Source organism: Tasmannia lanceolata, unplaced genomic scaffold, assembly GCF_043159265.1.
Source record: "Tasmannia lanceolata isolate RefF3 unplaced genomic scaffold, GAP_Taslan_0.1 ptg000025l, whole genome shotgun sequence".
Taxonomy (NCBI): domain Eukaryota; kingdom Viridiplantae; phylum Streptophyta; class Magnoliopsida; order Canellales; family Winteraceae; genus Tasmannia; species Tasmannia lanceolata.
The window spans coordinates 6,993,155-7,010,952 of NW_027518702.1; the positions used below are offsets into that span (position 1 = coordinate 6,993,155).

A 17,798-nucleotide genomic window follows, 5' to 3' on the forward strand; every position below is an offset into this window, starting at 1 on the left:
ATCCCAATTCCCAATTTCGTTCCAATTCTGTAACTTTTGCAAAACCGGTTTGGGAATAACTATCCTCATTTGGATTACACATTATTATGCTAAGTATTAATCAAATTAATAATACATAATAATGTATAATAATTAAATAAATAAATAAATAATTAATTAATAATTTAATTGATTAATAACTCCAATGGGAGTTATTTCAGCTCCAATTTGTCTTCGAAAAATTCACTTACTGTCTCTTGTTAATTACTTAACAAAGACATGTATATATACATATATCAACACATATATATATATATATATATAATTAATATCCACATTAATCTAACAAATCATATCCGTCCGTGCAATTATATAAAATGCGGAACCCAGATCCATTTGGATGTTACCGGGTCATTCAAGTTGTGAGTAAGGTCGTCGCAGGGATTAAACGGTCAATCCTGCGGAACCCAATGGTGGACCCCATTACGATCTCGCTCTCTAGTTAAGCTACACTCGCATTAGGTTAGTGGCCTCCATTGAGATGTAACCCTGAAGATGACCGTCAGATCATCTTACCCCTAATCACATCATGTATGTGCAAGTCCTTTTTTCATAACCACATCTACTAAGTTGAGTCATATGGGAGGTGGAGACCATTTACCGCCTTGGCCCCACTCTTGGTATACCATTTTGATCAAGTGGTGTTCGGCCTCCAAGTGCATTTGTAAAAGCCTTTAAAAACAATTCAATGTTTCATAACACTTTCCGATAAATATTTTATCAAATCCGCCTGGCCAAGCTATTTAATAGGCATACCGCTCTGACAAAATTGTAGATGTCAATTCCTAAATTTTAGGGTGAAGAATCCCTTGTTGAGTATCATTATTGGTTTCGAGGGTTTGCTCTAGGATATAGCTCTATCCGAATGCGACTTTAAAATAGAATCACTATAAGATAGACTAAGACCTTAGAACGGGCCGACAGACCAACAAGATCCCTCAGGTCTAAGGACATATGAAGGGTCTTGTCTGGAAGAACAACTTTATACTTCCTCGTCCATAAGTTGTTCTTTATTTAATCCGGTTCGGTTACACGATCCAATCGTCGTACCCACTCTTCTTGCTTAGAGTCCACTACCCAGATGACTAAGATAACTCACCTCACGACACGTGCATGTAGGCAAGACTGGTGTTAATTGTATACAGTCTCTTTCCCAACTAGGAACTATTAAGGCTTGCATAAAACCGAGATGCCATATCTCCTTGCTCTCTTGGATTTGTGAATCCTTTCAGCATGTCATTTCTACTATGCTACCTAAGGACGAACACGTGTCAATAAATAAGCACATCACACACATTCATTATTATAATTACCCATTCATGTCATGAAATAAACCTTTATTAATTTATAAATGTCATTCTGCTTGCTTTTCATGGCATATTGCCAATCTTGGATGTGAAGGCTTTGCCTTTCGATCTCTTTTCCAAGCCGCGAACTGTGATAGTAATGGTGTGGCACAAACAATCACTTTACTAGAACTTCACTCACATACATTTGCTCTACTGCTTGCCTAACAAACGTTTTGGCTGATCGTTAAATTTGGAGCTTCTAGATCTTACTTATATTGAGGAGTCTCTACCGCCGTGCAGTGCATTTGTAATCTTCTCTTATTTAATTAAGGGGGATATTTTTTCACCCCCCATAGGATAATGTGCCCCCCTTGTAATGTGAATTGACGTCAAAAAGCATTATAGTCAGCCCACAATTCATGTTAAAGAGGGGCGCATTATCTTACAGGGGGCCTCCCTTAATTGATGGTAACTTGAAAAAAAAAGTTTTCTTAGCCAATGCCATGATTGAGAAATTGGCTAACAGAGGTGGGGACCCTTATGAAACTTTAATGGTAACTTTTCGACCTTGACGTTGGAGGTTCGATCCAGAAAAAAACAGGGTTATTACAATGGGACATGCAGACCTGGCAAACAGGAGGGCTGGGCCGGGTTTGACCCGACCCGTATGGGTCTAGTTCAACGGGCGGGGTCAAAATGACCCGGAAAAATTTACGGGTCACAGATCTTGGACCCGCACTTGGCCCGTAACCCGTGGGATCACCCATTTTTTAGTAATTTTTTGTTTTTATAGCCATTTGCTAGCCACCTTCTCCAAAGGCTACTTCTCGCCCATCATTTGCAGTTGTATGTGTTGAGAGATTTGTCTTATTAGACGTGGTAAAAACTGCACGGAAATACTATTTTACGAAAAAAGGGCTATAAAATAGAAAAATTACAGAAAAAGTATAGAAAAAGTACAATTACGGGAAAACTACTAAGAAGAAAGAAGAGGTATAGAAATATGACAATCGCAGAGAAACTACTTTGTTTCACTTCTACTGTTTCACTTCTAGGGGCATCTGCAGGTCCACCTGGACCCGCCCAGTTTTGACGAGCCATGTTGACCCGCGGGTCAACTTAGAAACGGGTCCCAAAATGTTGACCCGGGCCGAAATTACAGGCGGGCCGGGTCAACCTGTGGATCCGGGTCAATTCTTGCCAGGTCTAGGGACATGATATCAAACACAACCATATTTTGATATCCTCACAAACCCATCTTGTCTTTTAGTGTTTAAAGAGCTGTGAAAAGGTTATTACATTTCCATAAAAGCTCTCATGAGACAATTAAAGGAGAAAAGACAGCTGGGTTTGTGCAAATATCAAAATAAGGAGCTTTTATACGGTGTATGCCCGTAAGCCCTTATAGTCCCGTATTTTTCAAAAGGAACTGTAGGGACCACACTACAGGATGATCCAAACCGTCCATGTGATTGGCCACATGCCCAAAAAAATCTTGTATATGATGATCCCAACCCTCGGATCTATAGTGGAACTGTATAGTATGGAAACCACTATAGATCGGAGTGCTAGGATCATCCTATGGAACTGATTTTCAAGGAACAACCTATTTACGGTGTGGCTCATCACATGGACGGTTTGGATCATCCTATAGTGCTGTCCCTACAATATTTTTTAGAAAAAAATAGGCGACTAATAAGGGCTTACACCATATAAAATCTCAAAAAATAAGGCTGTGCTCCTAACGTTTACCCTCACAATTCCCAAAGGGCGATGATATCTTCACCCATGTTACCCATCAAAAAAAAAAATATTTTCACCCATGAAGTACGCATTCGCCCCCTTTGAAGTCAAAAAACATTAAAGCTGGCACTGTTCACGTTGTAAGAGGGGTGAATGCGTACTACAGAGGGGGTGAAAATATCATCTCCCTTTCCAAAAAGCTACTTTGTGTCCTATTTGGGTCATTAATAGGAGTGTTCGTTCAGTTATAACCGAACCGGAATATTCAAAAATCAAAACTGATCTGAAATTTCCAAAAACTGAACCGATTAAAATTTTGGTTAACCGAATAACCGAATAGTGGAAGAAAAAAGAGTGAAAAAAAAAATAAAAAAAAATAAAAATTCCCATTATAGAGAATCCAATCCTAGCTCCAATCAGATGGACGGTGTAGATCTCCCAAATAAGGGGCCCACTATGTAATAATGCATAGCTCACAGTATTACAGTGAGGCCTCGTGAGTATATGAGAGAGTTTAAGAGAGAATAAAGAAAAAAAAAAGGGTTTTGTTTTGTTTCAAAATGGGAAGCTCTGTGGTGGAGAAGAGTGCAGAAGAGCTAAAAAAGGAAATCGAAGAGCTTCACAGACAACAATGGGAGGTTTGCTTCTAAATCTCTTCCTTTTCTTTCTCAGAATTCTCTTTAACCCTGTTTGGATACATGGATTTTATAATCTAGAATTGTAAAACCCTAGATTTTACAAGCTCTAACCTAGATCTATTTTAAGCTAAAACCTGGATTTGAAATCCTAAAAACTAGATTTTAAGTTCATAAATAAGGTGTGTTACTACTCAATGTTGTAAAATCCAGATTTTAGCTTAAAATAAATCTAGGTTTTAGCTTGTAAAATATAGGGTTTTACAATCTTGGATTATTAAATCCATATATCCAAACGGCCTTTTTGATTTTTTCTACTAATCTTTTTACTATATCTAAAAACCCTAAGAACAGATTACAGAACGACTTCGAGATCCGAGAGGGATCCGACGTGGAGGTTTGGCTGTTAACGGACGGGGTTTTGGACCTGCTAATGGTGTTCGTCAACGGGGTTTTATCAGACCCGTAAGTTCTCTCTCTCTCTGATTCTGCTTTATAGATATATATTTTTTTTTGTGATTAGGGTTAGGGTTAGGGTTTTAACGTTTTGTTTGAGTTTAGGCGGAGAGGGTGGAAGCTGAAGATGAGCCTGCGCCGAAAAGGAGATTGTCTTCTGCCGTGGTGAAGGTAATTTTGAGAATGTTAGAATTTCTTGTTCTTGATTTTTCTTTTTCATTTTCTTTTTCGTAATTTGGATTTTTCTATTGCAATTTCTCGATTGATGTGGATTTTATAGTAATTGATTATTATGGATTTTGTTAGAACCTGTTTGGATAGATGGATATTTTCTAATCATGTAATACCGTGGATTTTACATGCAACTTTGATTTTTTAACCTAAAACCTGGATTTTAAATGTGTAAATAAGGTGTGTTACCACCATTAGAAAAAAAAGGTGTGTTCAAGTCCCGGCAACGGAATATCGAATTTTTACCATTCAAAAAAATATATATATACCCTGGATTTTACAAGCTAAAACCTAGATTTTTATGCTCAAACCTGGTTTTGAAATCCTAAAAATTGGATTTTAAATGTGTAAGTAAGGTGTGTTACCACTCAATCTTTTAAAACCAGAATTGTAAGTAAAACCCTGGATTTTACAAGCTGAAACCTAGATTTTTTAATCTAAAATCTGGATTTGAAATCCTAGTAACTGGATTTTAAATGCGTGAATAAGGTGTGTTACCGCTCAATCTTGTAAAAACCAGATTTTAGATTAAAAAATCTTGGTTTCAGCCTGTAAAATCTAGAGGTCTACAATTCTGGATTATAAAATCCATATATCCAAACAGCTTTTATATGATAATTTCTTAAAAACGCGGGTGCGGGTCAAAACATGGCCAAAGCAAATCCTAGTTGACTTGGCACAACACGGTCGAGTGCTCATTTGACGCGGATCAGTACTCGGTTGACGTGGTCGTAACTTGGGAGATTCAAAGGAGTTTTGATTGAGTTCATAGGGCAAAATGCAGACTAGGATAAGAACACGGACAAGGGAAAAGGAAGTCGACTCGGAGGAGTCCACAAAGACACGGGGAATTTTTTAAACTATGATACAAACAAATAGACTAGAAATGACATCTCTTATGCCAATGACACCGATTCTTCTTCTTCTTCTTCTTTTTGTTTTTTTTGTTTTGGTTGTTTGTTGATAAAGGTTGAAGATGGAGAACTTGTTGAAGATGCTGGCGACGGAGCGGAAGATGTGAAGGAGGATGGTTTAGCCGCTGAAGGGATCAGTGCTGTTGGCAGTGAGAATGATAGGAATTCGTTGAATCCACAACGTGGTGGATTTAGGAGAGATAATAATCAAAGGGCATTTAGGACTCCGGTACGAAAATCTACGTACTTTCTGTGAAAATTCGGATGTTTGGAACATGGAATCTTATTGTTTGATTTATTTGGTTACTATCTCCCAGGACGTCGATGTTCAGGCTATAGAGCATGTGCCGAGGGTCCTGCCGAAAAACGAAGACCCCAGTTTAGTTAAGAGAAACAGAAGAATGCTGGGACAGCTATTGGGCACATTAGAGGTACTATTTTTTGAGTTTCCTACTTATTATCCCAGTCATTTTTTCTGTTATTATTTTATTATCAGTAATTTAGATATTAGAAGAGAAAAAAAAAAACATGATGTGCAAGATTTAACCAAGAATGACCTATTGATGGGCGTGGAGGTACTATTTTTAGCGATTCCTACTTTTTTCTTGAATGGCTTTGGCGATTCCTACTTATCCCACTGTGTTTTGTTGTTATTAGTTTATTATCAGTAATTTAGATATTAGAAGGCTTGGTGTGCTAGGTTTAAGCATGAATGACCTATAGGTTGGGTAGAGAAATCTCTATACGCAATAGCCTCTCGAGGCTTCTTCCTTTGTTATAGCATTTGCGTTGTTGTTTTCTTCTTGATGAACATGATGGAAATATTTTTAGTGGTTGGCAAATGTCATGATTATCATCCATATTGTTCGCTGATCTCCACGAATTGTTGTTTTTTTCCCTGTTAATATTATTATAGGAATCATCGTCCAAAGTCAGAGGGCCAGGGAAAGGCCTGAAGAAATCTCAGGATTCTTTTTGCAAGGAGCACAATTTTTTTTTCATTAGAATCTTTGTTTTTAAAGGTCAAGCATAGACCTTCCTAAAATTGCCACCCTCTTGTATAAGCAAGCCAATGCTTTTTGAGGCTCTTGGTTTGCTGTAGGAATTCCCATCAAAATTCAACTTAAAACCCACTATGAACTTTCGTTCATCTTGCTATGAGCCTATCTTAGTTTTTTTTCTCCGGACATGTATGGCATTGAATAATTTTCTAATGAATGATGACTTATTCCTTATGGAAATATCATTTAGTGCTTAACTAATTGTCAATTTACCTAGGTGAGAGATGTGAGACTAGCTAGCTTCTGATAACAGGGAGGAGGAAAAAAGTTTCCTATGCATGCATATTGTTATACAAATACATATTTATTTATAAAAATTATATATGAAGGGGAGGGAGATAGTTTATGCATAATTAGTAGATATTTGCCAGAGTGGGAAGCAAGTGCGAGAAGCTATGTGGGAAACTAAAGAAGGTCACGAGGGGTTTAGAAAAGAGAAAAATGTGAGAAGCCAAAACCTCAAAGAAAGTAGATGGAATGTGTGTGGGAAGCGTCATTGAAGTCAACATGAAACATGTAAGACACCTCATTAGAAGTGAACAGGAAGTATGTAGAAAGAGTAGAACTATAGTAGGTTAGGGAGGAAGGGGTAATGTAGGTAAGGATTACAACTGGTAAAGAAGACTTTGCGACTGATTAGAATTACATGTTTTAGAAATTTGTAGTTTCATATGTTTTATTCATGTAGATTTAATGTTTGAGTTCTTTGAAAAAGATCCACACAAGCTTCATTTCAAACTTAAGATGAGTTTTTAAATTTTAAATGCACTAATATTCTCCTTCGGCATTGTCAAATGGAGAAAATTTTCTCCTGGGAAGAAATAATCACCTAAATAGGAAGTGTACTCTTAATTAAGAGGAAACACATAGGAAATTTGGGGAAAGTGCACTTCCCCTAAATTTGGGAAGCAAGAACAACTTAATTTCCAAAGCGAGCTTTTGGGGAAGCGTACTTCTCATCCAACTAGGAAGTTTCGGGTAACTTCATAAAGAATTTATATTTAGTAATTTAGTACATGTTAGTTTATACATGATTAATGCTTCGTAAAGAATTTATATTTAGTACATGTGGATGTTGTTGAATTTTATTCATGTATAAATTTTTCTGGATGTTGTCTTATGCATATAATATATCATGTCAGTTGTAAATAGCTCACACGAATAATATTGGGAAGGGTGCTATTTTGTGTTTAGGGGGTTGATACCATCCAATCATTTTCTATCTTTTTGAAGAAGGTAACATATTTATTAAAAGCAAAAGAAATTACATCAGACATCGGGCAGAGGTCATCCAACAAATAATTCTGATCTACAAACACTACACTTTGCAAGTCTATCTGCATAGATCTGATCTACATGAAGTAAAGAGAATAAATTGAAGTAAAAAAATGAGTAAAAGAGAGCGATGGCTTTGGAGGTGCTGTTGCTGTTTGTACAGCTTCTTGGGTCGAGAAACTTCCTTCACAAATTTCAATTAGGTAAAAATACCTATGATTTGTAGACATGGACACATGTTTTCGTGTCGACACGGACACAAACATGGCAGCTCCCCAAAATTTAGAAATGGGGACGACGGCTAAAAACGTAGAGTCAACGAGCTGTTTTATGTGAGTGATATTGTTAATTAGTAATCTAATAAAGAGTAGCTGTTTTATATTTTATTCTTGTATTTCTTTATTAAAATGAAAAAAGAGAAAAAACTTGACATGCAAGAAGGTAATTTGGTTTTTGTGTAGAGAGATGGGGTAATTCAGCAACAAGGAGAAAGCTAATGGCATTTCTTGTTAGAAAGTAACAAAGAATTGAGGAAAAACCAAATGTGTGCCAGGGAGAGAGATAAGGAGCGTGGGGTTTTGTGTGTGAGGGAGGGAGCTTGGTGTTTTGTGTGGGCGTCACCAACTGCAACAGTCACCCATTGAGAGAGAGAGAGAGAGAGAGAGAGAGAGACCTGAAACAACTCCTTCCAGTATTCACAGGAAGCTGCAAAAAAGACAAAAAAAAATACAAATAATTAAACTGTAAATTAAGGGAGAGATGGTTTTATTTTGAGAATGTGTATTGCCTATTCATCTTTCTCTTGCTATGGTGATTCACATCCATCAGTAAATCATTAAACTGTAATCTATGAATTTACCACCTACTTCCGAATCAAAGCATGGTGTAAGAGATTGAAGCAAGTCTTTTCAGCAAGCTTTAGGATCCAAAAAAATGAAAAACAAAAATCAATTATAAGATTGATGAGTTCATTTTGTTAAAAATAAAATCCTCACATATCATAAACATGATTAATAATACAAATTGACTGATCTTAGACTGTTAAATATATGGTTTTACATGGCCTTTTTGTTGTGAAAAGTTCTTGTTAGCAAATACCGTTGGCTTTGTGTATTATCCGACAGCAAATATGAGGAGCTGAAGTGTCCTTCCAGTGAGCTTGTTTTCTTTTTTCATTTTAAGTTTATTTTACTTTTGAAGATCTTTTTTTGGTTGAAAGTTCTTCTGTTTTACATGAAGCTTTTTATGCTGAAATGTCTTTTGCTTTACGTGATGTTTTTTTTAATCACATCTTAGCTTCAACTCCATGGCTTTAGGTTTTTATTTTTAATAAGCTTTGGAGTTTAATTGTTACTCTCCTTCAATTTATACTGTTCTGTTGCTTTTGTTATTTCAGAAATTTCGAGAAGAAGATCAGCATTTGTCAACATCAGAAGCATTTATGCGTAGGTCTGATTCTCTGCGAAGGGTGAGTACGGGTTGTCTTTTTAGTAGCCTTCATGCAATTGAGGTTTTATTTAGGGCAGTGATAAATCGACCCCCTATGTGTCTTTCTCTCTCCTCTGGGTTAGAGAGAGAGAGAGAGAGAGAGAGAGACATAGGGGGTCGATTTATCACTCCCCTTTATTTAATCATATAATTTAGTGCATTTACTTCTTGTTTGATGTTGGATTACATAACAAGGGCTTTCATTCATTCATTCATTCTCTCTCTCTCTCAACTTAGATGAGCATCTTATTCTTGTGACCTGATGTGAAAGTTGAGCCGTAAAAAACCCCTACATTATTTTAGAAAAATGAATTGTAATATCTAAATTATGTTAGATTTATATAACACTGAATAAAAATGTCAAAATGATAATAATTAACATTTTTATTTTTTATTGTGACAAAAGTTTGTAAGAAAAGATAAAAAGATACAACATTACCACGAACAAAGATCTTTAGGACAAAAGAATGGATAAGAGCCCATACGGATCATAGTTAAATTTATGTTATTCTATATTTCTATTACATGTCTATCCTAAATGCTACATACTGGTATGCGCACACACATAGGCACATGCATTAGGGACTTGGGGTGAAGATTTAGAGATGTCAATTAACTACCGAAACATTTATATACTTAAATATCGAGAATGATATTTGTAGTCACTAGATACCCCAAGGGGTAGGCGCATGGAGGAGCTACAATAGATGTATGAAGGCATGATTCAACATTCAAGAAAGATTCAAAGCAAGCAATTGGAAGGATGGAGCGTGAAAAAGCTTGTTCACTTTTCGCCTGTTAGATTTTGTTAGAAAATTATATTTGAAGGAGCTTGACTGTCCTTGTAGTAAAAACCCAATTGACTGATGTGAAGCTATCGGAGATAGGGGGCCTCATGTTGCCATAGAAGCTTGCTGCAACATTGATGATAGAGAAGCAAAATCAGAATTTTTTAGGCACACACTTTATCTCGTAATGGTGAAGTTTTAGCGCTTGAGACTTTGAGTCTTGGCAAAAAATTTGTGATACACTAACTTGTTATTGTTTTGCAATGTTCATAGTGCAAGGTGTCTGTAAAACTCAGATGTAGGGACCACCCATTGAAAACCAATAAAGGGAATATGAATGATTGTATAATAGCACGGGGAGAGAACACCACCCGACACTCCCAATTGCAAATTGTAACTGTCACTCTCAGACTTCCCAAGTACTCAATACGAAACATGTGGTAATGTGTTAAAGGGCACGATGAAGTTTGTAAATAATACAATCCATAATACTAAATAATGTTTAAAAATATAAAATAGACAACAAAAATTTGTAAATAATACAATCCATACTATTGTAGTGTTATATGCTACATTATATAATAATATTATGACTTATATTTTATTGACTATTATGGGTGGGTTTTTTTTTTTGCTCATGTGATGATTTTTAATATGTATTTGTGCTTATTCCGACACTTCGTGAAGTTTCATCTTAAATGCTCATCATTTGCATATGTTTGTGATGGTTTTTAGTGTGTATTTGTGCTTATTCTAATACTTCCTGAAGTTTCATCTTAAACGCCCATCATTTGCATATGTTTCCACGATTTTACAAGATTTCCACCAAAATTTTCATTCGAAACCGACATGTTTTCATTTTCTTCATGACCAGAACGCATACCGAAATTGAAATCTGAAACCTTCCATACAAATAATGTCCGAAAACACAGAGTATTGACTAAGGTCTTACCCGGTTTGTTTCACAGATCCTTGGACTTGATAAGTCTTTAGTGTTCTTGGTACTTATTCCAGCTTGTCCTTGTGCTAACTATGATCTATACCAAATGTAGGCTGAGCAAAGGGCGCGTGAAGAAAGTGAAAGGTTGCGGCAGCAAGAGCGTGAACAAATTGCCGAAAAAAGGAGGCGTGATTTGGTGGGTTTATTTTTTATTGGAGCTTATTTGTTGATAAAGCTTGAAATGCAGCCTAGTCCCACAATAAAATCATTTCTTTTTTTCTTTTTTTTAACTTTGAACCTTGTAATCCTGTCCTGACCCCCCTTCGTTTTGTGACAGACCCTTCGAGCGCGTGTTGCCGCCAAGGCAGAAGAAAAGAAGCTGGAACTCCTGTTTATTCGGTGGTCTGAGCATCATAAAATGCTTTGCAATTTTCTAAGGCAAGTAGAAATTCAATTCAACTGTAAAAATTTTGCATATGTTTTTTTTTTTTTTTTTTACTTTTCTCATTTTTTTGTTTTCTTTGACGTGTTGTAGGATTTAGCTAATTTAATATTAGTGTTTGGAAATATTAAAAAAAATATATTAGTGTTTGGATGTTACAAATATTATTTCTCTGCTTTCTTTTCTGATACAGCCTTGTTATGCATTTCTTTTCATCTTACTCGCTACTTTTTATACTGCAGGTTATTTTTAATTTTGGTCCAAAAGTATCCATATTGACAATTTATTGGACAAGATAAGTTTTTGTCCATGTGCATAGTGTTGAGTTCAAAGCAACTGGAGGCATCTTGCTTTACAGGAATATATGTAGTCTAAAACATTTGTTTTAGTTTTGTAAAACATGACTTCTGTTTGATTGGTCGTGTTCTTTGTTTATTAGGACAAAGGCAGAGCCTCCAATATTTTACTTGCCCACCAAACCACTGGATGATGATGTAGCCTTGGGTGAGCAGCGAAAAGAACAGGTATCATCTTGGGAACCCTTTCCTGTTAGGCCTGTATGAATGCTTTGGGTAATCCTTTTTTTCCTGTAAATAGTAAAAATTGACTCTCCAAAATGAACAGTAATTTTCAGAATGCGATTGATACTTTTGCTAGAATGGTGATAATCTCTTTAAAGCTTCATCGGCCGGCTGTCTTATGACGGGAGACACAACAAGTAGGTGCGAAGCCTTTAAAAGCCCAAACAAGCTTTCTTCGTTCGCACCTTTTAGCCTTTGTTACAGAAGTGGAAGGATCCGTTGGTACTTGGTAGTTTGCTCTCTTGCTAGATTAGGTATATGGGGATTTGGGTTGCCTTCTAGTTCGACAGGAGCCATCCGGTAAGGTGCTTTGGCCAGGGGCATGCACCTGGAACCAACTCAATTTGGTGATCAATAACCCTTCAGGGAGGAAGAGCTCTCGCTAGTTGCAGTGGAGAGTGGAAGCGAAAGAAGCAACTTCAACGAACACGTTCAGGAGCGTTAAAGCCGCTCGACTAACAGGAGAGGGAAGCGATAAGCTAGCTTGACTAGGACCGAAAGGCAGTTTAGGGCAGCAACCAAAATTTGATGACGATCAGACCGTTGGATTTTCGATCTGGGCAGAAGGTTTTGGATCTGCAACTCAACAACTCAACTCAACTAAGCCTTTGTCCCAAACTAGTTGGGGTCGGCTAATGAATACTTTAGAAAATTTTCATGAAGAAGGTGAAAGGATCTACCTGGCTCAAATTGACTAAGTCTAATCTTGACATTAGTTGGGTTCGTCTACATGGATCATTTTCTTCCACTCTACTATTCAAGGTCATGTGCTCTCTCATCTTCTCCTCTATTGGTGTCACGCCCACCTTTTTACCGATGTCTTCATTTTTAATTCGATCTAACCTTATGTGGTCGCACATCCATCTAAGCATTCGCATCTCCGCTACACTCATCTTATGCACATGCTGCTTCTTGGTGGCCCAACATTATGAGCCGTGCAGCATGGCTGGCCTCACAGCTGTGTTATAAATCTTTCCCTTCAATTTGGTAGGTATTTTTCGGTCACACAGAACTCCTGAAGCATGCATCCACTTCAACCAACCTGCTCTTATTCTGTGGTTAACATCCTCTGCAATCTCTCCTTCCTTATGTAGGATTGAACCAAGTTATCTAAAGATATCCCTCTTAGGTACCTCTTGTCCAGTCATATTTACTACATCCTCGCCCCGCCTCCTTACATTACTAAAGTTGCACTCCATATACTCTGTCTTAGTCCTGCTAAGTCTAAAACCATTGGATTCCAAAGTAGTTCTCCATAACTCTTAGCATTAACTCCTGCTTTGGCTTCGTCAGTTAATAATATGTCATCTGCAAATAACATACACCACGAGTCCACGACACCTCGTCCTGGATACCCTCCGTAAGTTCATCCATAATTAGACTACAAAGATAAGGGCTTATAGATGATCCTTGGTGCAGTCCTATTGTAAATAGAAACTCACCAGACGTGCCATCCGTAGTTCTTACACTAGTTACTGCTCCATCGTACATATCCTTAATCTTATCAACATATTTAGTAGGCAGTTATCTTTTCAAGGACCCACCACATAACAGTCCTGGATCAGCAGTTTTTGAAAAATAAACGGTCCAGATGATACGCACATTTCCAATGCACGATCAAGCTATCAATGTCACTGCATCAAGTTGTTAAATGTTTGTTACTAGTCTGTTATCAGCAGGCTCATGTCATGTGTTAATAGGGGTTGTTATTGATTTAGTTAGCAGCAGTCGGATGTGGTTACATCTGGGATACAATCATCACCTATATGTAGAGCAGCAGCTCACTGAAATTGGGATACAATCCCTTCTTCTTAGTTTCCATTTTGCTTATTTTTTCTCTTGCAAGCTAGCTCTGCAGGTATCACCAGATTTGATCTCAGATTCTGATCTAACCTTTGGATCACCTTGGGTTTCGGATATGTTATGGCAGTTAATGAGTAGAAATTGTCTCTATAATTTGGTTAAGATTTGACTGTTGGATCAAAAGTTATGATGGTATGATCGAGCTGATTTGAAGAATAGTTCTTGATCTTGTGATCGGATCAAGAATGTGATTCAAGAAAAACTAAGGTGGGTTGAAAAACTAAAATGGGATGCAATTTTGAAAGGGAATGGAAATCAAAGGGATAGAATTAGGGAAGCAACGTAAAAGAAAAAAGGAGACTGAAAACAAGAATAGGGGAGGAAAATTTTTTAAAAAAACACATGATAAATAAACCTGGAATTGCACTAGGATTCTATTGCTTCGCACCCTAGGAATGACTTCACACCTCGATCAAGCCCAGAGTTATCCCTCCTATGGATATAGGCTTCCGACCTAGATGTTCCAAGATTTGCTCTTGAAATGCAAAGAAATGCTTCACACCCACAAAGAAACCAAACCAGAAACAATCTTTATTTTTATTCACGAGACGTCCTTGAAAATGCCTTACATCTATCTGCAGTCCCAATTTGGTCGACAATGGTACAACCCCGCACCCCAAAAACACGCACACAAGTTGTCGAGATATTTTTTTTTTAAAAGAGTCCTTCCTTGAAAATGCCTTACATTTATCGGCAATCCCAATTTAGTCGACAATGGTACAACACTACAACCCACCACTCCAAACACACGCGCACACAAGTTGTCGAGATTTTTTTTTAAAAAAAAGAGTCCTTAAAAACTATCAAGAGTCCTACCCCTTCTTTAAAACTTCCATTTTCATCCTATCCCGCTAAACAAACATTCTAATCCTTATTCTTGAAAATTTGTCAAAATCCCCTTATTCTTGAAAATTTGGCCAAGGCCAAATGACAAATATACCCCCCTTCCTGCTCCTGGTTCTTTCATAGCTTTAATCTTTTAGAAGTGGTCCTTGTTGGCCCCCATCGGATGACAAACAATCCGGGCACTATCTGAAGGTTCTCTACGCTAGGATGGTCCTCCATTACCATGTCTGTGCGTGGTTTTGTACTTTTAGTTTGTTTCGCTGATTTGTAATGAATTATGTGCTCAATTAATGAGAATATTAATAATCTATTGACGCTGCAAAAGACTTCATTGGTGGCACTTATTATTAGAGGTCCTGATAAACTGATTAAATGGAAACCTAAGCTCCCACCCATCACTTTCACACGCATCACTACACATAAAAAGTATCTTTCCACCGTTGCTTTTGTCATTTAGATTTTGGAGCTACGGTCTTTGTACAAGGCTCCTACTAGCCAACATGAAACATCTAGGAAAGTCCATTTCCGCCAAATATTATTTGGAAGGAGGGTGCTACTACCCAGTGAGTATTTGTCAGTTGTTTGGCAGGCTACCTCCCTTTCATCTGCACCAGTATACATGCACATAAAAAAATCATCCACAGTTGCTTTTGTTTTTCAGATTTTTTAGCTAGGGCTGATGAACAAGCCTCTTACTAACCAACATGGAGCTCCAGGAAAGTCCACTTCTACCAGGAAATCCTCTCGAGATCGAAACTCACATCCCACTACCTCATCTAAAGAGCTCTCTGTTTTTCATGGACTGGGTGTTCAAAACATGCACGTGCCACTGGAGTTCCAATCTGGTCCAATCAGAATCCAAAAATTCACATATTAGAATGTTATCCAGCGCCTTTTGTTAAACATACTCCTGTTTTGGGGTCTCTTTGGATGCACCAAATAAGATTATTTTATTTTCATATTTGCAAATGGAACATCAGTGCCTTTTTGAAAACTATTAACCAAATCATTTCTAAGCTATTTGCAAATAATCAGATTTAACTTCAAAACCATTTAGGCCCTGTTTGTTTTGGATTATGACAACCGATTGTGCAGTCCCCAACCGATTATTGGACTGAAAATTGCACTAAATTTGAGTCCAATATTCGGTTGGGGACTCCACAATCGGTTGTCGTAATCTAAAACAAAGAGGCCCTTACATATAAGAGTATATACTATAAATTTTAAACGTATTCATAGAGGCCCTTATCCATCATTACCACAAATTATGGTAAGCACCTCCCAATTGATCGTATTTGTGGGTTACTCTGTTAATTATCCAATGGCACTCATCTGAATTTGCATTCAAATTTGCAGGCATTTCAACAATGGAAAGCCACACGAAGAGAAGAGCTATCAGAGTATCAAAAACATATCGGGGAGCAGCATATTACTAACGTGGAAGCCGAGCTAGAGAGATGGCAAAATGCGAGAAATGCCAGGAAAGTAAACAATCTGATGAATCTACAGGAGACAATGGACAGGGAGTTAGAGACTCACAGGCTAGAGCATGGCCCCAAGACTCGGAAAATTCCGGGAGGCAATGATGATGAGGAAGATGTGGAGGATATTGCAGGTGAAGATGATATGATGGATGACGTACTCGAGGTTGACGATAATAGGAGGGTTGATGATACAACCAAGCCAGAACCAGTTAACACCAGTCCTAGCCCGGATCACGATGCCCATTAGAGGTCAGTAATAGTCCAAGAAGCCCCTCACTTATCACTTAAGTAATCTTTAGAACTTATTTACTAATAGGAGAATGCATAAAGCTTATTTAGATCAACAGCTTAGCTTTGCTTTGTTGTGCATGATGTTTGAGCCTTTTCCATCACTGTTCGTCCTTTTTATTTTATTTTATTTTTATTTTTATTTTTATTTTTATTTTTGTGGGTTTTGTTCCCTTTGTTTTTTCCTTGAGGAATATGGATTTGTCGTGTATTTGGTGGAGATTGTTCTTAATGACAGAATGTTACTTCAAACAATACTTGTGGCTTGATTTATTTTTTTCCAGTTTATAGGTTGTGCAAGTGTTATGTTTGTTTGGCTTGTGATTTGGCGTGCAAATTTATGCCTTAGAGACTCTAGATTGAACTGATTTATTTGTGATGACAAGTAGTTCGATTTTGTGGGATTCTTATGATTGATTTTCGCTTGCAGTTTTGCTTTTTAAAGGTAGTAATAGTTTTCTCTGAGACAGAGTTGGAAAGTTTCAGCTGAGTATATCACATGGGGTGTTAATTGTTAAATGTAGTAATATTTTTCGGGCAATGATAAATTCGCACCCCCTGTTGGATGATTCGCACTCCTTTAAAGGAGGGTATGTGGCAGACATTCTTTTTATTTTCAACTGTGGATTGGCAGGCCATTGCCCTATGCAAAATAATAATAATAATAATAAATAAAATAAAATTTCTCTGACCATGGGCCACCAAGGGTAGGGCCCACTATATCACTGTGGGCCCGCTGTGAACGCAAGGGACAAGATGGGTCGATATTACTCACTAAGAGATGGCCTTATATTACTCGCTGGAATCACAGAAACGAAATCTGTTTACATGAAGCAGTAAAAATTCAGAAGCCAAGGCTATTTATAGAGGCAGATTTAATTCACTTTATATCATTTATTTGCTCTTGATCTAAACATATGAAGCAAACAATGTGATGTATGATAGAAGATCAAACAAATGATCAAGAGAAAATGGAGCAGACAAAGTTCTGCTCAGCCCCAGCAGATTTGAGGACATCATTCAACATTTCAAAATGAAATTTGTCGGTGTGGTTTCCTGTAGGGGTGTCAATGGACCCAAATGGTGCTATGGATCCAAAGGATCCGAATGTTAATGGACAGGAATTGGGCATAACAGGTGTCAATGGACCCATATGGTGCTATGGATCCAAAGGATCCGAATGTTAATGGACAGGAATTGGGCATAACAGGTGTCAATGGACCCATATGGTGCTATGGATCCAAAGGATCCGAATGTTAATGGTCAGGAATTGGGCATAACAGGTGTATCTGAATGTGCGCATTGGATCCATATACAAAGGTGGAAATTATTTTATGTAGTGAGTGACCCAAACGTAGCAACAAAATCCGATGGAGCATCCTAGTTCAAAACCATAAACGTAACCATAACATCCGATGGAGCATCCTGGATCAAA

The 17,798-nt window shown here is 37.4% G+C and overlaps 1 protein-coding gene across 1 annotated transcript; it reads left to right on the plus strand.

The window, feature by feature from the left end:
* The first annotated feature begins 3,550 nt into the window (after window positions 1–3,550).
* Window positions 3,551–16,618, plus strand: LOC143857786 (protein-protein interaction regulator family protein). Its single transcript, XM_077368270.1, has 10 exons — window positions 3,551–3,709; window positions 4,061–4,171; window positions 4,268–4,333; window positions 5,363–5,536; window positions 5,625–5,738; window positions 9,040–9,111; window positions 10,972–11,055; window positions 11,197–11,297; window positions 11,741–11,825; window positions 15,948–16,618. Exons 1-10 carry the CDS (start codon window positions 3,632–3,634, stop codon window positions 16,320–16,322), a joined length of 1,260 nt encoding a protein of 419 aa, XP_077224385.1. The 5' UTR covers window positions 3,551–3,631; the 3' UTR covers window positions 16,323–16,618.
* The last annotated feature ends 1,180 nt before the right edge of the window (window positions 16,619–17,798 follow it).